The sequence below is a fragment of the Tiliqua scincoides genome, chromosome 1, assembly GCF_035046505.1.
Source record: "Tiliqua scincoides isolate rTilSci1 chromosome 1, rTilSci1.hap2, whole genome shotgun sequence".
In the NCBI taxonomy this organism is placed as follows: domain Eukaryota; kingdom Metazoa; phylum Chordata; class Lepidosauria; order Squamata; family Scincidae; genus Tiliqua; species Tiliqua scincoides.
Genome location: NC_089821.1, coordinates 71,266,861 through 71,293,469, shown reverse-complemented (window position 1 = coordinate 71,293,469; position 26,609 = coordinate 71,266,861). Strand labels below are relative to the sequence as shown.

Genomic DNA, 26,609 nt, shown 5'->3' with positions numbered 1-26,609 from the left:
TTCCTTTTACTTAAACAAATGTTGATAAAAAGAAATGGGAACAGGCACAGCTGGCACACTAAGCACTCCTAGTCACAGTGGTCTCCTGAACCTCTAAAAACAATGCTGGATCCAAGGGCACTCCCAAACCACCAACCTGGTCCTTCAACAGGAGAGTAACCCCATCCAGAGCAGGCCAACACCCTATCCTTGGATTAGTCATTCTCTTTCAAAGATCATCCCTGTCCTGCCTGGATTGACTTTCAGTTTGTTTTCCCCACATCCAGTCCATCGCTGATCTCAGACACTAACTAATTCACGATTGCCACAGCCTCCCTGGACCAAGATGAAAATGGGAGATACAGCTGCATATCATCAGCATAGTGAGGACAGCTCTTTCATAATCTCTGAATGATGTCTCCCAGCAGTTTCATGTAAATGTTAAACAGCATGTGGAACAAGGCAGAACCCTGTGGAACATTGTAGCTTGAAAGCCACAGTACCAAACAGATGTCTCCAAGCACCATCTTTTTATTTCTTCCAAGAACCTCAGGGTGTATACATGGCTCCTCTCCTCAGAACCTTGCGAAGCAGGTTAGGCTGGGATATGGTGACCAGCCCAAAGGCACCCAGTAAGCCTCACAGCTAAGCAAGGAATTCCCGTCTTCCTGGTCCAAGTTCAAGACTTTAACCACTATTCCACAAAGACCAGAACCATTACAAAACTGCACCACCAAGTCCAGTCCATGCCAGTTGACCCAGAAGGTCTTCAGCAATGTTGAAAACCACTCAGATGTCCTGCAAAACGAACAGGGACACACTTCCCTTCTCCAGTTTATGGTGTAGATCCTTTGCCAGGATGATCAAAACTGTTTTGATACAAAAATCAGAACGGAAGCCTGACTTATATGAGTCTGGATAATCAGTTTCCTCCAGGAAAAGTTGGAGCTGGGGTTCCACCATTCACTCAAGCACCTTGCCCAGGAATGGAAGGTAATTAACAACGTGGGGTCAAGGGAGGGCTTTTCTTTTCTTTTTTAAAGCAGAGCTTTTAAAAAGGCTGAAACTGCTCCTTGACAAAGAGAAGCATTAATTACTTCCCAGCCCACTTAGTCTGGCCTCCTCTCATTGCTTTGAGCAGCCTGAACTGGCAAGGGTCGAGCACATAGGTCAGAGACCTCACACTACCAAGAATCCTGTTCACATCCTTGGGCAACACTGGTTGAAAAGAATCCATTACAATTAGACAAGCAGTTGCCAAAGATACTCCCAGCAAAGGAAGTTAAATTATCTGGTGCAACACTAGCAGGTATTTATCAGGCCTGCTTTCATTCTTCCAGTGGAAATTCCACACCTTCCCTAAATGATGTTATCACAGAGTTAGAGGGACCAAAAGGATTCAACTACTCACCGGACCTGCCCTCCCAAAATATTACTGTAACTGAGGAGTGGGGAAAACTCTGAGCACTACAATTCAACTTCAGGCCTAAATCTCAGGGCTAAGCAAGACTCAACACTGAGGACTCTCTCCCCCTCACCCCTTATTTTAAACAAGCAAACTGAAAAGCAGTTTTGGAGGCTGCAACCGAGAGTGGAAGAGTGACAGGGGAGAGGCTGCTTAATTCCTTCCCTTTCTAGCTTTTTTGTTTTTCCTTTTGCTCCAAATCACATCTCCCCCAGCTGTTTTCCACCGGTGGAAGGAAAAAAGATACAGGGTTCCCACATCTTTTTTTTTCCCCCATGAAGAGAAAAACAGCTCAGGGAAGGTGATTGTGAGCTGACAAATGACTAAAGGGAAAAGCTTTAAAGTGGCCTCTCTCTGCCCATTCTTCTTTTGCTCAGTTTGGCAGCCTGCCAAAGCAGCTTCTGGATTTAAAAAAAAAATGAATGCAAAGGAAAATAACACTAAACTTCAAACCTATGTGTAGGCTGCGCTACTTCAGGGGCTTACATAACTGAATACTTCATACAATTAGGTGTCAGGAAGAAAACTAGGCTAAAACCCTTTTTACTTAAATTTCTCTGTAGAGGAAATTTTGCGCAAGGAGGAGCATTCAGACATGTGAATCCCGATCCTGTACAGCTCAGTCAGTTTTACCATCTCAGTGAAAATTAGGCCGTAATCTGTTACAACAGAGAGAAGGTGCACAGCCGAAGTAGTTTCAGATAACTTGGGACAGGAAGCTACAATATACACCATAAGGGGAGACCAGAAACTCCAGTGTCACTAGCCAATCTTACTGGGCAAACGGGCAGAGGGTGTCTTCTTGAAACCTCAAATATGGTGAACAATCCTGTCAGCAGATAAAACTCATACACAGCGTCACCTCAAGCAACATTAGTCTGGTGCAACTTGATTTTGGGGGCAGGTTTCTGATGAGGAGAAATTCCATCCTTGGGGTTTACCCAAGCTCTGTTTTTTTTGTAGTTCACATCCAACTCTTTTTGTCTTACTCTTGAGTAAACGCCCCTCCGTCCATGCTACATTTTCATATTAAATCCTTTCCCTCCTCCTCCAGGCTTCTCCCAGTTTCCTTGTTCTCTCCCACTACTGGAGTATGCTCCATGTGGAAATGTGTGTTTTCACATCTGGAATACAAACCCAAAACATGCTGGTCTCTTTCTTCTGATGTTGGTGGAAATGAGCTCCCATTTGGTGAGGCTTTTTTCCCCCTCTCAGATCTCTTAATTGGTAACAAACCTTTTCCAGACTTTGCTCTTGTTTGTGATGGCTTTTGTTCCCAAAAAGAAGGTCTAGCGTTCCCAATCTGGTTCTGCTTTAGTCTTCTTCAGCCTTAGCTGACCATTTTTCACAGCATGGGCTAAGTGCTACCTTTGGTCTCCACCCATTGCTGAATTCACAAAACACTAATTAGCCTTCACAAAGACTTTTCAGAAACTCTTGCGGCTCCTTTCCTCTGGCCTTCTCTTCCCACAACTTAACCTGGTCAAGCTCTGCACTCTTTCCCCGTCACTCTTATACTGCAAGCCCTTCCATCGCCACAGCTCTGGTCAGAGTTTGTTTCCCAGCTGCCATCCTTACTTTGCCTGGGATCTAAAAACACACTGCAGATATCCCAAAGCCACCAGTGGCTTCTGTTTTGAGAAATATGTGCCAGATCCATAAGTACACTCTAAAGCAGTGGTCCCCAGATTGGGTCATGACCCACCAGGGAAACCAGAAGCAGGGCATTCCCCCTTAAGGAGAGTGCCCTGCAGTGATGGCAGCAATGGTGCTGCAGTGACCAAGGGGCACTGCTGTGACCAAGGGGCTTCTTACCATACCTGGGGTGTGTGTGGGGAGCCCACAGATGCCTCTATAGGGCTCCCCAAGCCCCAAAATGTCTAAAAATAGCTATCACAATATTTTAGTGATCACAATTGCTTGTTTAGACATTCTGAAGCTTGAGGAGACCTGCAGAGGCATCCATGAGCTCCCTGCACTCCCTAGGAGGAAAACACTGCCCCGTAAATACAAAAAAAACCCCTTTTGTTCCTGGCAGCAGCACAATCCTGGTGACTGTGTTGTTGCCTTCGCTCCTCTTCCACAAATACTTACTGGTTCCCAATTTCCCTGTAGAAGTTTGGGAACCACTGCTCTAAAGAGATTGAGCACTGTGTGTTCGTTTATGGCATGGAGACCAATGGAAAGAGACTCAGTCTGTCAGCCTCAACAGACAGAAGGGATCACCATTTCTCCACCCAGATTGGTCTCATCATGTGGACAACTTCCAAGCCTGTAGTGAATTTCCTGGCTGACAGTGGCACAGAACCTCTCCTTTTCTTGGGAAATAATCCATGTGGTGTGCCATTCTACATGCTGTGGTCTCCATGTGACAAGTGTGACAGATGGGCCAGCTTTTAGTTATAGGTTCTTTGTAGTCATTGGCGCCTCTGATACTGCTGCAGGAAGGGACTTACATTGAGCACTTTCTCGGTTACATAGTAAACACACAGTAGAGAGCCAGCCAGCAACCCTGCACCAATCACCAGGTTCTGGGTCTGGTTCAACAACCCCAGCGATGCATTGACTTTCCATTCTGCGACCTGCCAGGAGAACAAGAGAAAGTGTTCAGGCACACCCAGAACAGCTCTGCAATCCAGACAGCAACCCACAGCCCCTCACCCCACCACTTCAACCTCCACCCAACAGGTCTCTCATGTTCCAAATCCTGAAAAATCCTGTTTTGCTCCACTGCAAAAGACACGCACATAAACTCTTGCTGGTCACAACTTGCAAGCTTGAAATCTCCATAGGTTTGCAGGCCAGATCATCTCATGTTTTCTCTCTTACATGCTGAGTAAATATTCTAGCTGGGAAAGAGTCTTTTCCCTTTTTGCTATTTAATGTGAGTCATAAGCATATTAACAGTGAATCAGTTCAACCTCTTGGCCAACCCAAAATTCTACCGTAGATTTGCCCTGCTCAGGTCACACTTACTGCCAGCCTGTGCATTATGGACAGCAAAGCTGGGGCGATAATCTTTTGAGGAACTGATACTATTTGCTGTCAATCCTAAAATGGCTGGTCTTCGATGAACATGCCAACATTGGGGAAATCCCTGGGAACTCTTGGTTCTTGACCACTCAGTATCTTTTGTGTTAACAAGCACCTTCCCCAGGGCTTCTGAAAGGGCCTGCCAGGCACACAGTGCACCCCAGAGCTCATATACAAAACAAATCTCATCGCTGCCTCTTGGTCTTTCTATACCTGGTACTTGACGAGGGCGTCATTCAAACGGTTAGCCTCATAGTTCTCAGCATTGTAATATTTCACCTGCAGCGGATCAAAGGGATGGATCAAAGTCAGACTGGGGCTTCCCCATTTCAAGCCACAGATAAGAAACAGCCACCCAATCTGGAGGCTCAGTTCCAGAAGACAGATCTCTCCCTCCCTTCCTTGAGCCAACATATTTCAAATTTGAAGTCAAAGCCTTTTCAGGCATTTTGAGGAGAACTACTCAGCAAGGTTTGCTGTCCCTCCTCCCCCTGGCCAACATCAGCCTCAGAAAAGGTTCCGAGTACCGTCTCAAAATTGAGAAGTGAATCAACAGCACGAGATTTGGTCTCATTGTCGCATATATTCATTTCACGACGGTATCTCGTTCGCCACTCAGTGATCCCAATAGTCAGACCTATGAGGAAAGAGAGAGGCCCAGAATCACTATGACGAAAGACACAAACTCACACTGGTGTACTAGAGACCTCTTCTGTTCCTTCCACTCTGACCCATGGGAAGAACGGGGCAGAGAATAGGTTGGCAGACTGAGTGAGAAGTGGGCAGTATCGGCAGCAGCGGTGCATGCCAATCCCCCTCCCTGGCCTTGATCTGGGTCAACACAGACTTGTGCCTATAGAGCTGGCACAGGTCTGAGTAGATTCAGCAGCTCAGCAAGGGCATACCCCGAGGCAAGGAAGCCAATGTTCCCTAACTATGAGGAGACCTTTGAAGATCAAAACTTCTCCGTGCTACTGAGTGTGCCCTGTTGGTACAGCTGCATCACCATGCAGGGAGCTAAGTAGGATTGGACTGCCCATGTTTGTGCTGTAGAATCTCAGGGGATAGCGTAGCATTGAAAATGATATTCTTAAACTCTCAGCAATATGGAATTTGAGGCTTTTCCTCCATCTTCCCCATGCCCCTCCCATCCCTGCTGAAAACAGGATCGGTCTTTCTGAGGTTCCCATAACTAAAAGTGTGAGGTTAAAGGCATAAAGAAGCTCGCTTGGCCATTCACCACTCAGCTAAAATGAACTGTGCCAAACCTGATTGATTGAGATACATGATTTCCCTCTCTAACTCAGGCCAGGCCTCCATGACTGCAATCAATTGGCAGTGCTGTCAATCAACTCATGGGTGACTCCCTGATCTGAGCTGGAGAGGGGAGCCAACATTTTAGTAGAAGGATTCCAGGCTCAGGGGAACCGGATGCTCTTGGTCAACAAACAGAAGTGAAAAATAAGAGAAAGAAAATCTCTGTTCAGACAGTGGGAGTGGTGAATCTCATGTTCTGCTTTAACCAGGAAGTTTTCTGCCCCAAGAATGACAAGCCCTTGGGGAAACTCCACCTCTTTCAGCAGGCAAGTGCTATTGGGAACCCTGCATTCATAGGAAGTCTGCTGGAAGGATGATTGAGTGTGGGAGGAGGCAGGGCCTCTGTGAGGAATTCTGTCAGGGAGCACAAAAGTTCCTTTTTGGCTTCTTTTGGGGTACAAAGTTTCCCTTGGATCCTTTTCTTTCTCAATTGGATTATAATTTCACACAATCATTCCACGTTAATTTCTACGAATTACAATATATAAAACTATGCAGGCTTACGCCAAATGTGAATGCTAGTCTTCACACAAATTATGCAAGCATTTTCTGAGATCCCAGGAAATTTCTGGCTCCCCTTCTTTGGCTCCCAGGTCCCTTTTTTGACCCCAGGCCCAGATATGAGGTACCCTTTGCACCCCCATCTTTTGGGACCTGATGAAATCGGAAAATGCAAAATCCCATGAAATTTTAGGGGCCCCTTTTTGACCCTGGGCCCAGACACAATTTACTCCCTGCTCCCCCATCTTATGAGCCCTGGGAGGAGGGACTAGTGTGGTTTTTGCCATGAAGAAAACCCAATTGCAATGAACATACAGTTGCAAATCCTGTATTGGGTGCCTCTCATGGATACCTCTCCCAGGTGTGTTTTGCCACAGAAAAATTGCACGTGTGGCTTGGGGATATTTTGGTGCCAATTGCTCATAAATGAAATCCTTCACGAGCATGCAGGCATCCCAACAGCACTTCTTGGGCCTAGATTCCTGAGTGCACATATGGAGACTGCCCCTCTTACATTTATTTATTTTAAAATTTTCTGTCCTGCTTTCCCTTTCCACAAGATGAAGGCCAAGGGAACGTCCATTCATCATCTATCTGTGCAGCCTCTTCTTAGTACTCTAGAAGTTCACAATATACATCAAATCACCCAAGCACTTCTGCTCACTCCAAAACAGCCCCCTATGCCACCCTTAAGGGACAGGCAGGATATAAATATTTTAAATAAATAATCTTTTAGGGGCCCTTCCTCTCCCAAATTCCAGTCACTTGAGGGAGCAGAAGGTATGTTATGAGGTTCTCCCCTAAGATGACCAAGTCAGTGGAAATCTCTCCTCAAGCCCCCCCCCCCCCCACACACACACTTTACACTCACCAAGATAAAGGCTCATGCAGACAAAAATGATGAGGCCGAACCAAGCACTGAACATTGTGGAGAAATACACAATAGCAACGATGATATCAATAACAGTGGGGAAGATGCTGAATACGATGTAGCTGCGGAACGGAAAGGTGAGGACAGTCAGGTCACGTAATATGTGACCCCTCCACCCTCAAAACACTTTACCACCCAGGGCCAGAAAGAGAATACACAACTGCAGGAACCTCCAAGTCAGCTGATCAAGGCTGATGGATTCCCCACTGGATAGACACGCTCCTGTACCTGAGCAGGCTGTTGATGCTGCCAGTGCCCCTGTCAACACTGCGCAACACCTCACCCGTCTTGCGCCCCAGGTGCCATCGGAGGGACAGGTCGTGAAGGTGCCTGAAGAGCTTCACCTGAATTTTGCGGCTGGTGTACTGTTGCACTCGGACCCAGAGGACGGTGCGCAGGTTGCTAACAAAGCCAGTAGAGCCTATGGGGAAAAATGGTATGAGTGTGTGTGTGATTGTCAGATGAAAGTTCATCAACACCATCTTATTTAATGAAGATGCAATTCATAAGAAGTTGATCAATGAGCTCTAGAGCTTTGGAACTACTTTAAAACCTTCCAAGCCCTAGAATGCAGGGTCATCATTCTGAATGCTGCTAATTAACTTTTGAGGGGCTATCCCAGAATAAGCTAGGAATGGCTGATTCTTCGATGCCAACCATGGTTCCCCAGAATTGGGGGGGGGATTAATGCAGGAGAAAAACATAATAGCAGACCTGGTGGACCAATGCCTATCAGTAGGGCAATGAAACAGGACCCCCACACACATGCAGGGCAGGAGTTTCTGCATACTTGGGGGATTCCCAAGTATGGGATTAGGGGGATTAGTTTGTACACTTTTTAATAGGAGAGAAAAGTGGCCCAGAGAGGACTGCTCCGCAAGAATAACAGAAACAGAACGGAGAATTGGCCTGGTTGAAACCCTTTCAGCTCTAGGATGTCCCCCTCTGTCCAGGATACTGTAAGTTTGGAATCACTCTGTCCCCTTTTAAGTTAAAATCAAGAGCCAAGGAAGAGGGATTTATTAGGCTCAGAGGAAATCTGCTTTCTCATCTAGCCCCTAATGAAGGCTAGAGGGAAGTTGTTTTCCTTCTCACGCAATGCCAGAACCATAGGACATCTACTAAAATTGAGTGGTAGGAGAGTTAGAACACCTCAAAAGAAAATAAGTGGAACTCCTTGCCACAGGATGTGGTAAAAGAACCTGGCCCAGATTTCTTTAAAAGGGGATTGGACAGATTTATGGAGGAAAAGCCAATCACAGGTTACAAACCATTATGAGTATACACAACCTCCTGGTTTTAGAAGTTGGCTACCTCAGAAGGGTATGTGCAAAGGAGCGGCAACAGGGTTGCAGCTGTGGTTTTCAAACTCTCAGGGCGTTTCAGGGCCGCAGTAAGTCCTTGCAGGGGAGGGAGGCAGTGGGGGCAGGGGGAAGGCAGCGACATGATTTCCAGGATCGCATCACTAAGAGGAGCTGCAGGGACTGGGATGTACTCACGAGCATCTGCAGGGCTCCCAACCCTTCTAAAAGTGAAAGCGGAGCGATCGCACTCCACTTCTGGTTTTGCAGAGGTGGAGCGCGATTGCTCCACTTTCACTTTTGAAACGTTGGGGAGACCTGCAGATGTTCGCGAAGGGCTCCCTGCACCTCCGACAGACTGCTGCAGGGACTGGTGAGTGCATCCCAATCCCTGCAGCCCCCTTAGCCTTCCCCCTGCCCCCGCCCCTTAAGGGGGCAGAGGCCAGGGCTGTTAGGCTGGGCCATCGGGACAGCCCAGTTTGAAAAGCTCTGGGAGACAGGTATCTTGTTGTCTTGTGTACTTCCAGAGAGATGTTGGGTCACTGTGAGATACAGAAAGTTGGACTAGATGGGCCCTTGGCCTGATCCAGCAGGGCTCTTCTTATGTTCTCAGTGTTTGTTTAATGCAGCAATTTTCAACTACTGTGCCACGGCCCATGAATGGTTCACAGGTGTACCATGGGAGTTTGAGGAAGAGTAATTTATTAGTTGGGCCATTGGGGAATGTGAGCCCACATATGGTAAATTCTCAAAAAACCGATAATGTGTCTTGATAATTTAGTGCCCTGTCAGTGTGCCATGAGATGAAAAAGGCTGAAAAACACATGTACATGCACCTGACGCCCACACAACACTGACTCACCAGCACCTCCTCCCTGGAGGAATTTGAGGGTCACATAGATGCAGATAGTGTTCAGCAGCAGATGCCAAGCAATTCCTGCTGCCAGATCATTCACTGGAAGATAGAAGATGAGACAATTCAAAGGCCAAAATCTTTTCCCAAGAGCTGCATTGACCTTTCTTAACTTTCCTGCATATCCATTGTCAACTTGCTTTCCCTTAACCCATTCCCACCAGGCAGATATCTATTCCTGAGCTCTCCTAGGCCTATTTTGTGTTTCTAAAGGAGGTACTAGGGTTCCTGGGCAGGGACTGTGTCACTGCCTTATACAGAACATTGTAGATGCAGAAGTTCTAGAGGAAAGGCAGCAGAGACACATCAAAATGGAGACTTTGAACAGACAAACTGAAAAAGTATTCTTTTAAAATAGACAGTTAAAATATAGCATACTGTATAGTATATAGTAAAGTATCATTTAACATTAAAACACAGCACACAGTAAAATGGTATCAAAACACCATACCAAACCACAGCCTATATAACAGCTATTCAGGGAGGTAGGTGATCAGCTGCAAAGTGAGGGGGGGGGGAGAAGGGGAGCTTTAACCCTTTGCTCCCACTATAGTCCAAATCCAGATTAGGCCCTCTCCCAAAGAAGCCATTTAAGATGTAAAAACTGGCACCAATGATGCCTTTCTTCCGGGGGGGGGAGGGGGGAACTACAGGGGGACCTAGGGATCCAGACTGGGACAATGGCATGGACCAACAAATTCACTTCCATCATGCCATGGCCCTGATCCTGATCGCTCCTCTCCAACAGAGGCTGCCATTAGAGATGTAAAAATGAAACTGATCAGTCTGCCATAACATGAAGTTTGGCCCTGAGAGTAGCAGCTTGGACATGTCTGATTTTTTTATATATATCACAGTTCTGTATGGTTACATTTAGGTAAGATTGAGACCTGATGGGTGGGAAGGGGCCATCTGCTAGTGGGTCCCTGTGCTTATCTCAGCACCCTACTTCCTGCAATTTCAGAATACCTGCTCCGGAGTTTCTGTTTCAAATTCGAGCCCTAAACCCTCACGCCCTGGTTCAGATCTCATTCCCTTGGAGTGAGTGGACACTCCTCTAGTAGTCATTGCCCCTGTCTACAAATGTATGCCCATCTTGTGCAAAAGCTTGTAGAGATACCAGTGGTGAAGTCTCCTTGCTTCTCTTTCAAGGAACCACACAGCAACCAAGAGTCCCCAAACACACACACCCAACCCCCTGCTGAGAGGCCAAGCAGGGCACACAAAGGCTCCTTGTTTGTTCCCAGCCAGCGGCACTTTGCTGGGTAATCCTAACTGGCAGGGTGGGTGACCCCATTTGGGAGTGCCCCTCCTTTGCCTTTCATTCCTCCTACATGGTGGGGGGGAAGCAAGGATTCCCCTTTCCATCTTCCCTTAGCCAGCACAAGGCGGAGGATGTTAATCCACTCTGTTCCCATGCACAGGTAGAAATGACACCCTTTCAAGAGGAAGGCAATGGGTACAGATGGCCTTATACAAATACCTGCGTCAAGTACCACGTTTCACTGTCATGCTCTTCCTTTTCTTAAAAAATGCTTTGCAATGTTTTACTGTGTTTACCTGCACGTCACACTGAGACAATTCTGCCCATTTTTCAATATGGGGAACTGAGGCTGAGCAATAATGAAGTGCTGAAGCCCATACAAGGAGCCCATGACAAAGATAGGCCTTCGCCCCAGATCTTCCAGCCTGAAACCCACTCATTTTTCAACTTTCCATCTGTTACATTTGAGCATATATGAAGTTGCTGTACTCTGTATCACTCATCCTAGTTCAATATTGCCTAGGCTAGTTGGCAGTGGTTTTCCCAGAATTCTGGGTAGAAGTCTTTTCCTGCCCTATCTGGAGATGCCAGGCATTTAATCTAGGACCTTCTGCGTGCATAGCAGGTGCTCCACCACTGAGCTACAGCCCCCTCCCACTTCCACCACATTTCCTTACAAGTTTTGGCATTAAAGGTAAGACGGGAGAGTCCAAAGCATAGCAAGGCTATTTGAAGCAGTGGAGGCCACAAGTAGCCCCTGGTCTGCTGAGACACTGAACAGGGAATGGGTATCGCTCATGGTGTAACTGCCCCAATAAAGTGGGGCTCCATGAGTATACAGAAGCATTTGGTGCACCAAACATTTTTAGGATAGAGCAAAACATACACATTATAAAAGGGGTCCTGGATGGTTAGGGAAGACAGGCTGCAAGCACCTGGTAAACTCATAAATTTAGATGTAGAACTAACTCAGACCAAACACTGACAAGTTCCCAAAACTGGATTACATTCAAGAAGCCTGAATATTCTTTAGGAATTCAAATTCTATAACTGGATTGCATCCATGGTAATTCTTGGCCAACAACATAAATAACTTTTTTTTTTTTAAGTTTTAAATGAATATATGGAGGATATTGATATCTGCTGGCCAGAACAGTTGAAAGCACAACTTTTAATTTCAGCCATAGTATATGTACAGCTATCAGATACAGGTGATGAATCAAACATTTCCATCATGCCCCACTGACAAAGACAGAAGGCTGAGCAAAGTGGACTACCAGTTTGACCCAGCATGGTGATCCATGCTTCTAAGATGCTGGTATAGCAAGATGCAAGTGTGGAGGACTATAGGACTATAGTCCTGCCAGGCTATAGGACTGGCAGAAAGATCAGCCAGATTGGCCAAGACGATTGTAGGGAAAGGGATCTGGGATTGGGAGGGTGTAGCCTTCCCAGGTGGGATTGGGAAGAATATCTCTGCCCACCAGCTGCTTAGCATGTAGGGCAGAGCATCCCCCACCACTCTTCCATTCCCATCAAGCAATTTTGTATGCAGTTCGCAATTCCATTCCTCCCGCCTGCAATGATTCCTTTGTAAAGTCTAAAAGTCAGGGCTGAAAGGCAGGTCCAGAGTCCATCCTCCCCTATTCAGACACCTCTCAATAGCTGCCCTGAGCTGGCACTCACAACGCCCACCGGGGCATGGGAACCTGGCACACACCAACAGCTTCTGCTAACAAAAGGGAGCCCCCCCAGCAGAGGCACCTTCCCCCAACCCTCCCCCTACATACTCAACAGAGTTGGGCTGAAAATAAGTTAGAGGGGAGGTGACAGCAGGGCTCAGGACAGAACTTTTGGGAGAGTATCTGGGAGAGCCAAGAGGGTCACTGAAGCCCCTAAGTTGCCACTGCATGATGCCTTTCCTCGTGATTTGATGCCATCTGAGCAGCACACTTCAAATTTGCAGATTCAATCATATACTGAATTCACTTCTACTGCATGTCTTCAAACAGAAAACTCATATGTCCCTGTCGCCCCCTAGAGGATTTACAATGTACCTGAATTATAGGGGTAGGGCAGTAGTTAAGGATTTACCACGGTTAAGATACAACACAAGGTAAGGTGGTGGGTGGGTGGAATGAGGTGAAGTGGGGACACAAACAAGATGGCAGGATCTGCTAAGGATTGTTACCAGGATGCTAAGGTCCACCACCTCGCTCCAAAATAATGGCTCAAGGGGGCAGATATACACTAAGTATTAAGGAAGAGGGTGCTTCTGAGCACATGCTCAGTCCAGAAATTAGTTTTCAGTACCAGAATTGAGCTCTCACAATCCTTTCACAGAAAAACTCACTTCTGCTTCCTCCTTCCTCTGCAGCTTTCTTCATTTTATGCACCTAATTCAGAGGAAAGCCCAAGGGAGGGGGGGGGCCTTTTGCTGTTGTCACTCAGTTGGGAGTCGGAAACCCTCTTGCCGTTCTATTGCCTATTGCCTCAAGAGTTCCCAATAGAGTTCAATCTGCTTTCTGCCTGCTGCAGATAATGTGAGGCTACAGCATGCCAGGGAAGGCTGTGCCAAAGAAGTGGGGCTTGAGGAGGACAGACATTCACCTCAGCATGCAGAAGGAGGTGGCAGAATTCTTGATAGTATCACTTCAGACAGCAGGAGGGTGGGCATGTTGTCCTTTGGAAACCAGCATATCAGGAAGCAGGCTACACAAACCCTTCCTTCCAGATGTGCTGGTTTTCCATGTGAAAAGAGATTTAAAAAAAACACATGGAGAAGGAAGGGTCTGATGCATTATTGGTGTCAACAGGAGGTAGATAATACTGACATCATTGCAGGGCCTAGGAGAGGGGGGTAAAGGGGGTAATCTGTACCTGGGCCCAGGGTCAAAAGGGGGGCCCAGGAGCCAAAGGTGGGGGCCCAGAAATTTCCTGGGATCTGACATTTTCCTATCTGCTGGGGACACTGCCATGACTGGGGATGCTGGGGACACTACTGATGACACATGGGTGGGTAGACCTGGGCTCCAAAGAATTTTCTAGCTGTCTCTTCTCTCCCCTCACCCTGCTTCGCCCCTCTCTGCCCCATTCCATTTGCCCGTCACTACCCTCCCTCGCTCTGTTTCACCTCTCCCCCTTTGCAAAGGTGCCCAAAAGAAACTTTGTACCTCCTGATAAAATTCACCTCAGAGGCCCTGCATCATTGGTACTGAAGAGACCAGTGGCATTGAAGCTGACAGAACTACTGTTAATGTTTACACTGAGGAAGAACAGCAACCGCTCCTACATGCAACATGAAAGCTTGGCTCAGTATTGTGGCAGGGACCATGCAAGACTGAAAGGTTGCTGCTGTTTCCGTGAAAGGGATGGCTATTGTAGCCCACCGTTGTTTTCTTGGCCCACTCACTGCCAGGCAAACATAATGACTGGAGCAGCAGCAGCCATTACTCCTTATTATTGAGCTCTTCTATGATGATATACTCTGATTATCTTGAAAACAAATCCTAATCAGAACAATCAAGTGAAGCTCCTGGGCTTCAGTATAAATATGTCAAAGTTTCAGTGTATACCTCTATAGACTATACAGTACATACTAAAAATGTAACATGTGGTGCTTAAAAATCAAGCATTTGACATGAATATGTGTCACCAAAAGCTCCCAGCTGGCTGCAGTTCTCAGTGGCAAGTATCTGTATCAGAAGTCGCCTGGCTTCCAATGCATTTGTTGCAATGTCCCCCATAACCTTTCCTTCTGTAAACAAATGGTCTGCACCCTGCAAATTCTGTATAACAGCACCCTCTGCTGGTTAATTCAGAACATTGGTCAAGTGACTCAAGTTGGACCCTCCTCCTCTCCCCATGGATTCTGAAACTCCCACTGAAAGGAGAAACCCACAGTGCTTTTGTACTATGCCCTCTCCCATGCATTTCTGAGACTTTGCTAGAAGCAGCAGCACCCTGTTCCCTGGCAGCCACCCACTCTCTGCTTACCAATGTACTTGTAGTAGATGGGCACAAAGACGTTGATGACACGCTCCAGCCCCATAAGCATCATGCAGAATATCACCAGCCACTGCAGCGGGCTGCTCCCATGTGGCCATATGTAATCTGCAAGGAGGCGTATCTTCTGACCAAAACCCCTCCAGGTGGAACGACTCTGACCGGCACCTGAAAGCAGTGGCTGAGATACAGAAATGGAAGTGAGATGGAGAACTGGAAGAGGCACTTATTGGCAAGGGCATTGGCTATGTTGGAGGAAAACAGCTAGGTTGGCATGAGGTGAGGTATCTGTGCCCAAGGGACAAGAGACACCCAGAAGAAGGCACTCAGGTGAAATAGAGCTGGGGTGGGGGACATGGGGTGCTCCTTGGCACAGGAAGCATTCCTGAAATGTGCCTGGATAGGAAAGTTACATCGATACAATTTTATAAGATTGCATGTGACCAGACTGATCCATCAGAAGAAAACTCCACATTCAAAATAGGCTAATGGGGGGGGGGGAGGCAACCAAAAGTTGCAAATTATTAAATAGAGAGCTTTCAAGACCCACCAAACTCTTCATTCACTTACTATTTTCCTGAGAAAGAGTTCTGTGGGACTCAAAAGTTCACTGATACGTTGCTACTTTTGGTTGGTTCCCTCCCCCCCCCCAAAAAAAAACAAAAAAAACTATTACAAACTTATTTTGGATTTCTTGCCATTTCAGCATCACAGGAAAATAGTGAGGGGGATGTGGGGAAGGGGCACAGGAAATAGAAAATGTGACAGGAAGTGAACAGGGGTGCAAAATATTTACAGTTTCTTGATGGGAGCATCTAGGCTGAGAATCCACAATCTCCAACTCCTACTGCAAGGAGCAAAATGCTCCCCAAAATCAGCAGCTTAGTAACTCCATTTGGGCCTTGCACTCTTGAGCAACTCTTCAACTGAGATATGCGTGCTTGATCCAGATTTTGGACACACTTGGTGTAAAAAGTGTCACCCTGGGTTGATACTTATCATATTACTGTGCAGCAAGAGCGCCTTTATAGTTTTTTGATTGCCTACCTTATTCCCAATGCTATGGGGTTTTGTTTTATTTGCTCTTTTTTGTTTTTTGGAAGTTTAGTTATCAGAGTCACATTTTTAAAAACATACAGTACTTTTAAAAAACTAGGAATTCAAGAGCAAGGAGGATTTTTAAAGTTACAAAAGAACAGGGACAAATTAATGCAGATGTAGAGTTGTTCTAGTAGGTAAACAACAGAGACTTACTGACTTCAGATGTTAGTCCCCTCTGCTGAACAATTATGTTGTCATAATTGTACCCTGCTTATAAGCGCCCCAGTGACATCTAACTGGTGAGTGTTAAAGACAGAATGTTGGGTCTTTGGTTTAACACTCACCAGTTAGATGTCACTGGGGCGCTTATAAGCAGGGTACAATTATGACAACATCTATTTTTGTTGTCGTCGTCATCCCCCCCATGATAATCAGCACAATATATACTGTCTCTGAATGTGGACAATACACTCATTAGCCACTGATCACCCTTTCCTCCATCAGTTTGTTAAGGTTATCTAAAAGAGCATCATCACATCTGGTAGACCTGAATTCTATAACTGATGGCTGCATACATGAGGAAATGCTTCCCTTTACTCATCCTGTGCCTTTTGCCATCCAACTCCATTCGGTGTCCTCAAGTTCCAGAGTTCTGAGAGATTATATGGATTATAAATTTCGCTATATGGACTCTCTCCGTAATGCTTGTGGATCATCAACTTTGACCACATGCCCTATTAATAATCTTTTTTCTTTTCAAATTAAAATACTCCCAACTGTTTCAGGAGCCCTGCTATGGGGCCAAGATGCCTCCATTTTGAGTATGTGTTCACATGCAAGGGTATGAATGGGTAACTGGCACTACAGTTTGCACTCCCTGAGAGAGGTGCCTTGGCAAAGAGAAGCTCAAGGAAGAGCCTCATGCAAATAACTTAAGGAAGCCTTGAGGCTGAGGAGTGCCCCAAGAGACAAAGAGCCTCCCTTGCTCAGTGCAAACAAATTTACTGCAAGTCTGGAACACTGTTGTGTACACGCCCATTCATAAATTCATGATTTGCATACCCTGGACTTTTCTTTAGGATAAGCTGATGCTTCTCTTCCCCAGGTGAATGCTTCTCTTTCTTATTTTGAATGTCCCTTTTGTTTAGAAAAACAGGGCAGAGTCACCCACCTTGGGTATGGGCTGCACTGACTTTTTCTTATCAATCACCGACACTGAAAACAGATGCTAGATAACTGTGAGAAAAGCATGGATGGGGGAGACTTTCTCTTCCTCCCTCTCTCTCCCAGCTCCCCATCATGAAGTGTCTTCTCTCTCTCCCAGTTCCCCAGCATGAAGTGTTTCTAATCAAGATTTGGATGTAACTATAAGCACAGCAAAGCTGTCTGCTTGGGGCTTATGAACTCTTTTTTTTTTTTTTTTAAATAAAGCTCTCTTTTTGGAAAAGTACTTGCTGCTATTGACCTTTAGTCCTTTTTGGGGCCCTTCCCAGTTCCTTATCCATTGGGCCAGACCACGGGTGCCACCCTGCAGCACACATGCCACTAGAGGCATGTGAATACTTTTTAAGTGGCACACTGTGAGGTCCTCTGCCTCAAGATCCCCTGGTGGAGGCCAGGCCTACTCTATGGGTACCCAGGATATCTTGAGGCAGAGACTAGGTCTATCCTTGGCTTTGAGTGGACACTCAAAGTGATGGGCAGACCTGGCGCCCACCTTGAGATCCCCGGGGGTCAGATCTACTGGCCACTCAGTGGCACATTTTAAGGCAGACATGCATGACCTCTGCGGGCTTCAGAAAACCCTCCAGAGCATAGCTCCAGTCACCTTCAGAGGGTTTAATGCTGCCAAAACTGCAGATTTCATTATCCAAGGTTTACTGTATTTGCAGAGGGCCCGAAAACAGACCCTGTATAGCACCAGATGGACACCTGTATAGCAATATCTTGGATAAAACCTCTTTCACCTTTATTTGTAAGGAAGATGTTCCAATTCCCCATTCATTTTACTTGCTTTTCACTTTTATTTTATTTATTTATTTATTTTAGTTTTCAGCTTTTTATACCACCCTTCCTCCAGTGAACACAGGGTGGGTCCTCCCCCCCCCTGTTTGTCCTCACAATAACCCTTGTGAGGGAGGTTAGGCTTAGAGATAGTGACTGACCCAAGATCCCCAAGTCACTTTACTGCCATTTTTTCCTCCAGCCAGCATTTTCAGTGAACTTTCCACTCTTTCCTCAATATAACCAGCGCTTTCTGAAGTTCCCCAGCCTGCCACACACCTCCTTTGCTACAAATGCAGCACATGGTGATGTTGTCGCCAGTTACTTCTGGGTTTGGAGACAGACACAAAGTTAGAGGTCAATCTACAATTCTTTGAGAGGTGGGCTGGAAAATTGGGGATAAGATTTGACATGCACTTTTGTTGCCCAGATCCACCCCTACATCTTGTTCCCTGTTCCCCCTCTCCCAAAGTGCCCCCTCTACTACTTTACCTGGGACTGTGGAGCATCCTGTGACCATTTCCGCTAGCAGCTCCATTGCATGCAATTGCAACACAATGTTTGCACAATTGCAGAACTATTAAGAACAGCAAATTGATAGATCTGCTGTCACAAATGGCCCACAGGATTAGGCCATAACTTGCTGGTTGGCAACCTTCAGTCTCAAAAGACTATGGTATAAGCCTACAGCACCCAGTATTCCCAGGCGGTCTCCCATCCAAGTACTAACCAGGCCTGACCCTGCTTAGCTTCCAAGATCAGACAAGATTGGGCATGTGCGGGGTAACATAACTTGCTATGTACTGACATTTCCCCTTCCCCTTTTGTACTGTATCCATAATAAGAGCTAGAGTAGCAGAGCGGTTAAGAGTAGCAGAGCGGTTAAGAGACTGAACAGTGAATAGGGCCTTTCTTGGTTCAACTCTTGCCTCTGCCAAGAAATCTCATTGCATAGCCCTAGGCAAACCTCCCAGCCTCAGTTCCCCATCTGCAACATGGGGATAATAATACAGGGCCTGTGACATTGAGGGTCAGAAAAACATTTATCAAAATTTATGGTGGTTTTATATAAATTTGGGGTGCTGATTCCAAAAACGGTATCAGTTTTGCCCAGTCACGTCTAGTTTCATAAATACAACATAGTGGATAGTTCAAGCAGCTTCCTTGTGAGGAAGCCATGATGTAGGCTTCCTCATGAGGAAGATGCTTGAGCCATTCACTAACAAGATTATGCAATATCTCCAAAACTAGATGTCATCGGGCAATACTGATGCCATTTTTGGAATCAGCACCCCAAATAAACCAAGGAAAAGGTCTAACAGCGAAATGTGCATTAGCCTGTGCAATACTCACTTATTTTACAGGTTGTTGTAAGGATTATATCAAGATAAGGCACGTGAAGAGCTGTGAACACTCAAAAGTGCTACACAACTTCCAAGTAGAATTATAAAAAGGGTCTCTACTACCAAGCAGCGCAATTCTGTCCCATCCCCCCCAGTGAGCCTGCTCCCAAGTGTTGCGAACATGCCATAAAGCATGTTCACAGCTACTCAGGAGGAGGCTGGGTCAGCACACGCACAAGCGCTGGCCCAGCAGAGATGGAGTAGCGCTGGGACAGTGTGAGTTTGTGCTGGTGCGGGCAGACCGGCACAGGGGGTGGAAGAGGACAGAGAGAGGGAGAAATGGAGGTGGGGAGTGGGTGTTTCTGAGCAGGGGAGGGCAGCCTGGGGGTGGATTGGACCCCGGGGGGGCCGGCCGCAGTGGCGCAGGTTGGATCCCAACCCCTGTCCCCAACCTGAGTGGAGTTACTTGGGTCACTTGGATTTGAGCCTGATAAATCACAGGCACACATCCAAGAAGCCCCATAGGGCTGCCTGGGGCATTGCTCAGGATAAGGGGACTGAAATTCCCTTAATCCAAGTTGCAACCCGGGTCACACCAAACCTGTGGTGGATATAGCACAGGCCAGTCGGCCTGCCTGTTCCACTGCAAATTAGAATTGAGCCCTAAATGTCATGGCTGAAACATGGTTATATTAATAATTGGTGCTTACATGGCACTATACAGATCTCTGTAATAATGTCAGCTCTAAATGTCTACCAGTATGATCCCTATCCCTCCTTATCCCCAGCCTCCCATTAGCCTGTGTGAAAAGAAAGGGCTACTGGGTACGTAGACCAACAGGTGTGCCTCACAGCACCACACAGCAAGCACTGGGTTACCTGCCTGTGCCTAAGGTTATAACCCCATACACACTTTCCTGGGAATAAAGACCCATTGACCTAAATGGAACTTACTTTAAAGACAGCCATAGGCTGGTGCTGTAAGCCTCTTGCCCCACAGCTTGTGCAAACCTTCTCCTACAACTGGTTGCCTGCCTTGAATATTTACTCATACTCTGCCACCTCTTTCCTCACCAGGGCCAGCAACAGTGGCTCCTGTGCTCTTAATAATAGTGTGATTCCAAGACACTGAGGAGGGGCTGCTTTTCCCATCATGGCTGATCCATGTCTGAAAAAAGCAATGGTTGGTGAATGTCTTAGAATTGTTTAGCACAGGGGTGTCAAACTCATTTCATACTGAGGGCCGAATGGCATTCATGATGCCTGCTGAGGGCCGGAAGTGATGTCATTAGACAGAAAGAATTGTCATTAAACAGGTCATAACAAAAAATAAGCACTTTTTCCTCACTTAAGAATTCATTAGCTGCAAATGACAGAAGAGAAAATACATAAATCTTTATCATATTTCAAGATATGGGAGAGCCCAATTTTTGGGCGGGCTGCCCTTTCAAGCAGTAACACCTCAGCACTGCTCAGCACCTGAGAGCCGGAGGGCCGGATAAAAAGCTTCCCTGGGCTGCATCCGGCCCCCAGGCCTTATGTTTGACACCCCTGGTTTAGCATGTGTTGCTCTTTCAGTCATGGAGCAGCAAGGACTGGAGAAGCAGCACCTGCTCACTCTGATCACCTTTTGCATAGAGTGAAAATGCGGGTCTCTGCCCTAGGGGGGAATAATCTGCACACTGACACAAAGGAGACAACAGAGGAAGGGAGGGAAGTGGAGGCAGGGGTAAACCAGGGAAGAGTATGCCATTGTTTCACTTGCATTGTTTCAAAGCCTTCAAGGAAAAGCTTAGCTGAAGTAGGAAATGGGGACTAAGTCATAGTGCCAAAGCCTTCAAAGAAAAGGTGGATTTTAAGCAAGAGATTTGAAGCGAGTGAGAAGGCATCACACAGATGTTCTGGAAGACAGCTGCAAGCAAAAGGGGTAGTGAGAAAGGACAGCATTGTTAAAGCAAGCAAGAGACCACTTTAGATGATTGAGAGAAGTGAGGATCCAACCCCCTCCCCCATATTTTCAATGACAACAAAACACCTGAGAAAATGGAGGTGGGGTGGAAATATTGTGGCCAGCACCATAAAAACCATTTTTTTTTTTTGTAAGGACTTACCGGAGATAACTGAATTAAACATGTAGATCCTAAGTCTACAAATCCTACATGTAGAACAGAAGCTCCACCACCACCAGAAGCCTCCAAGCTATGGTCCTTGATTGTTGATTCTCACTATCAACAAGTCTGAAGTCTGACTTCACTGAAGTCTCACTCACTGAAGTTTGACTATCAGCAGTTCTCCTGGATCCCATGCAGGAGCCTTTCCCAAGCTGGTTACCTTAATCAACTTATCCTTAACTGCAGATGCCAGGAATTGAATTTGGGACCACTGAGCAATGCCCCTGATTTTGTTTTCTTTAAAAAAAAAGCGGCAACAAGATGGTATTCTTCATCTCAATTTTGACTTTTTCTGCCCTGGATCACACATTACGGTCATCACAGGGATACCACTTGCTATCAAAAATGGCTTCAAGTTGTGAGTTTAGGCATTCTAGTTGCATGCAGCTTCTGGCAGAGACACAGAAATTCAGTGTAGATAGTAAAGAGTGATATGTTAATAGCCAAGGCAAAGATCACACACTACCGAAAAGCAGTTTTTAGAGACATCTCCATGCCAATCATGACATGTGTTCTGGCTCCACATCCACCCTAGGTCCAATTCCGACCCTGAAAAGACTTTCTGGGGCAACTATAGTGTCATCTTCAAAACAGCAGCAATTGGTAAGGGGGAAAGCTGCAGTTACTCACTCCAGTCTCAGTGGAGCGATGCTCCGGACTCCGGTAATATTCACGCATGCTTGGCTCCCACACTCGGCAGCTGGTTCATGGAAAAGATGTGAGGGACAGACAGCAATAGGACAGGCACAAGTGGTGCAGTGGACTCCCAGTTATGAGGGCAGATTGGGAAGAAGCGCACATGCATTACCATTCCCTTTGAATGTTGGCCAATTTCCCCACTCTTTCTCCCCTTGAGCTTTATTTTCCCGTGTCTTGTTCAACTGACACCTGAACATTCCGTTTTAACTGTTCTCTTCTGCAGCCTGCAGTGGGGCTGGCCCATCCATGAGGTCAACTGAAGCTGCCACCTCAGGCAGCAGATTGGTCAGAGGTTCCCATTTCTAGTCACCTACTTGCTTCCACTGCTCCTCCTCCTCTTTCTATACCATGGATTGGCAAAGGAAGACCAAGAAACAGAGTAAATGGGAGAGGAAGTTAGTGAGCATTGAGAGAGTGGGAGGGGCAGAGGCTAGAACATCACTGGGCAAGGGAGACAGCATATGGCATTCGCCTTAGGCATCAGGAGGTCTTGGCTTAAATTACAGAATCACACAGCCTGCCCAATTTAGGACTACTTTAGACTCCCCCCTTTTACTCCTCCTCAAGTAGGAATGAGAGCTGCCCATAGAAAACAATGGAGAAATCCAGAATTTTAGCACAACTGTGATTGGGTAGCAACAAGGCATTCCCCCCTCCCCCATGAAAGACAGTAGGAAAGATGAGTGTTCCTCCTCTCCAGAGAGTGAGATAAGTCAGTATGTTCTTATCTCTATATGCAAAAAACATTGTGAAAATTCTTGAAAGGTCCTTGAAGTTCACACAGGTCCTGGAAGCTAAAAGATCCTGTTTTGAGGATTTAAAATGTTTTTTTCTTTTAATTTACAATTTTAGCAACTTCTGCATACCTATGAAGTCCCCCAAGTAGGTAGAAACTCCTACTTTGTTTTTGAGAAGCCCCATTTTGTGCAAAAACTGATAGGCATTCAACCACTGGCTTTGCTATTGGCATACATCACAATACAGAATAGACAGAAGATTCTATTTTTAAGGGAACAGCAGCCCACCTGTGTGTGCTCCACATCACGCTCATCCTCATTAATTAACAGCATGTAGGGTTTTCGGGGCAGCCCTGGGGCCTTCAACCCCAGCGTGAAGAGGGTGAAGGTGCAGATGTAGCGTAGAAACCACAGGCTGAACTGCACCTGTGGGAATTGATGGCATGTCAGATGCATTCTTGCAGCAACACCCCCTCAACCCCCACATACCAAGCAATGCCACTTTCCTGAGATCTAGTCCCATGTTCAGATAGCCTATGTTACAGGAAGTTACCCATCAAAGCTGGCATTTTACTGACCCCAAACAAATGTTAAGTCAATTGACCAATCCAAGACAGGACAAATAGTGGGCAAGTATTTAAAAGTTTGATTTACTAGAACAGTAGCAAAGAATAGAGGGAATTACACAAACTACCAAAAAAGTACTTATTTGTAGGAAACCTCAGAAAACAGACCCACTGAGAAGCTTTACAGAGCACTGTGCCATATTGCATGGAAGCCTGTCCTCCTTATTGGAAATGAAATGAACTCAGCCACAGTCCTGACTACTGGGCACTTGTGACGATTGCTTGCTTTGAGAAGCCTGCTTTCTGCTGCTGTTGTTTGGGTCCTGTGACCTCTGCACTCGCAGCACATGGTCAGTGGGAGATGTGATCATGGAACTGAATCAGGACACAGAGATCAGAAGCTCTCTGGAGAATCAGGGAAGGAGGCACCTACTCTTGAATGTGAGATGAGTGTGTATGTGTGACCTTAACGCCACAGGAGTCAAGGAGCAGAGGTGGAGACACAGGCAGGGTCTTGTGAGACATGGGTGCTTAACCTGTGAGGAGAGAAACAGTCCCACAGGGAGCTGCTGTGCTAGTTATGGCACCATACAGCCCAGGAAAACAATTAGGGTCACACAATATTTTCTTAATTCTATATGCAATGATGAGTGCACCTCTGTATTTTATTTATATTTATCCCCTATATTCATCCCTGCTAACTGGGCAAGAGACACATTTTCAAGTAGCGTTCATCTTATATTTAGTGGGGGGAAAGGAACTGTCCCTCTTTACCCCAGCACGATGTCTTTTCTAGTGGCTGTTTACTGGTGTTCTTCTGCATTTTTTAAAATTGTGAGCCCTTTTGAGCCATTTAGTTATCTGACTTTGTAAACCTCTTCGTGAACTTTTTGTTGAAAAATGGTATGTAAATACTGATGATGATGATTTTCTTACTAATCTATATACTGCTGCAATTCACACAGCGAGCCAGGGTTTACATGCAGCGAGCTGCTGCAGTAACACAAGGAGCCTTCAGAATAAATTTGACTGGCCAGTGAGGAAGGGGCAAGGAGGAAGTGTTTGTGTGAATTTCAAGGGGTACTTCCTCTTCCCCCTATTCTACAAGCACATCAGGCTTTTTCTTAGGGCTCCATGCACTATGAGCCCGTGTGAGCAAGCCAGGGCAACAGCCGTTTTTCCTTTTCCATCCTACAAGGGTCGGAGGGGAAAGAACTGCCCCACCAAGTCATCAGCAGCCAGCTCAGTAAGCTGGGAGTGGAGATGGGACAGGGAAACCATGTCATGAGAAGAACCATGGACACATGGAGGAATCTGGATCCATCCCTTGCCTAAGGGTCTGGCACAACTAGGAACTGGTGCTATTAGGTGCCTTTACTCTTGCCATTGATATGAATTAGCATCATGATGCAATAAAAAAGTAGGCTGCCTCTTACACAAAGGTGTTCTTGACTTCACTCAATACTTGACAGTATTTGACCAGATAACGTGGTTAAGTGAACAGTAAGCATATTAAGCCTATTGCCCATTATGCATATGCCACAAATGCAAGGATTGATCCACAGAGCCCAGAAACAATCAGGATTAGATGGGACTGGGGTTCCTCAAACTCCAGGATGAATGGAGGCTGCATGGACTGAATATGACCAGTGTCCCTTGAAGCACCCAGTGTCCCTGGGCTGATCTGCACTGCATGGACAAGCGAACAGTATTCAGGGGCTCTGTAATAAAGAGTCATTGTTACATGGGGTAAAGAGACACACAGCCCAGAAGTCCATCAAGCCCAGCATTCTGTCTCATGCAGTGGCCAAACAGATGCCTGAACAACCCACAAGCAGGGCTTTCAGGCAATTTTCTTCCTGTTATTGCTACCCAGCAATCAGTGTAGAGATATATTGCCTTTGAACTATGGAAGCTTCACACAGCCATCATAACTAATGCCAGTGATAGAACTGTCAAGGGAGGAAGGGAGATCAGAAAAGCAGGGCTGAAAGCAGTGGCCAGTTAATTTATCACATATTTTAAATGTGGATGTTCAAATCAGAAGGGGTACAGTAACTAATTTTACAAATTTAGGTCCAGCCACCTGAACCTCATGCAGAACAGGCCTGTCACTTTTGCGACCTGCTAGTTGGTTTGGGGGGGGGGAGAGGGAGTGGAAGTAGATGACCCTAGTCACTCCTTAAGGCATGGAATCTCTGGGATGGAACAAGTTATCTGACTGCAATCTGCTGCAAGAGGGCCAGAGGTCTTAGGGCATAATCCTATCCAATTTTCCAATGCTGGTGCAGCCATGCCTGCAGTGGGGGTGTGGGGTGTGCGCTGTGTCCTGCAGTGGAGGAAGTCTCCTCAAGGTAGGGGAACATTTGTTCCCTTACCTTGGGGCTGCACAGCAGCTGCACTGGTGCTGGAAAGTTGAATAGGATTGGGCCCCTAGTTGCCACTGCAAAGAAATAAGAAATCTTAAGACTTGAATTTCAGTTCAAACTTTATGCAGCGTCATCAGCAAATGCTAAACAGTCTTCTGTGTGTGTGTGTGTGTGTGTGTGTGTGTGAGAGAGAGAGAGAGAGAGAGAGAGAGAGAGAGAGAGAGTAAAGTCGCACCAATAGGCTCATGTGTGAGGCCTTTTCTAGGTCAAAGTATGTACTAAGTGACTCAGCAAAAATGTGCTGAGACATGCTGGCAGTGTGAAGAAAGGAGGTAAACAATGACTGGCACTTAAACAGTAAACACCTCTCCCTTTTAAAATAATTTTCTCCAAGTTCCAAAGGCTGCACACTGTTCTCTCTCACACAATCCTTAAATATAGAAAAAGGAGAACAATTGTCCCCAGTGGAAAAACAAAGACATCCACTGCTGCTTGTAAGGGCAACAGGTCTTCCATAGAGTAGGTGAAAGATCTCTCTTTCCACAACAGTAATATGTATATATAGCTAGATTGGAACACCTGCACATTAATGTTGGCACTTTTTGATGCACAGAGTATTGTGAGTTTAAGAGGGACAGAAACATACAGCTTTTTCACCATGGCATCTCCACACTAGCAAAAGCCTCAATTATTGATTTTCTGTCTCCCATACATAGGTATAATTACGTGTGTGTGTATATGTATGTTCACAGATACAAACTTGTGTGTGTGTGTGTGTGTGTGTGTGTGTGTGTGTGTGTGTACGTACTGATTTTCTGTCTTCTATATGTAGATATAGATGAGCCTCTGTCTATAAAAAATGTGGCAAGTGGCGTATGGTCAAGAAGTAGCAAATAAAACTGCACTAAGAAATTCACAATTGTCCTTCTTTAGTGACTTTCACTGGTAAGGAAGATCTAAGGATTGTCAA

General features: G+C 46.1%; 1 protein-coding gene across 1 annotated transcript in view; it reads right to left on the bottom strand.

Moving 5' to 3' along the window:
- ABCB6 (ATP binding cassette subfamily B member 6 (LAN blood group)) overlaps positions 1–26,609 on the bottom strand; it is a 49,607-nt gene that overhangs the window by 19,052 nt on the left and 3,946 nt on the right. Inside the window, exons 3-10 of the mRNA XM_066611612.1 lie at positions 22,993–23,130; positions 14,701–14,890; positions 9,390–9,482; positions 7,455–7,647; positions 7,167–7,288; positions 5,005–5,114; positions 4,691–4,756; positions 3,901–4,026 (exon numbers count right to left, since the gene is read on the bottom strand). Coding sequence (XP_066467709.1) covers positions 3,901–4,026; positions 4,691–4,756; positions 5,005–5,114; positions 7,167–7,288; positions 7,455–7,647; positions 9,390–9,482; positions 14,701–14,890; positions 22,993–23,130 — 1,038 coding nt within the window. The remainder of the gene's footprint in view (positions 1–3,900; positions 4,027–4,690; positions 4,757–5,004; positions 5,115–7,166; positions 7,289–7,454; positions 7,648–9,389; positions 9,483–14,700; positions 14,891–22,992; positions 23,131–26,609) is intronic.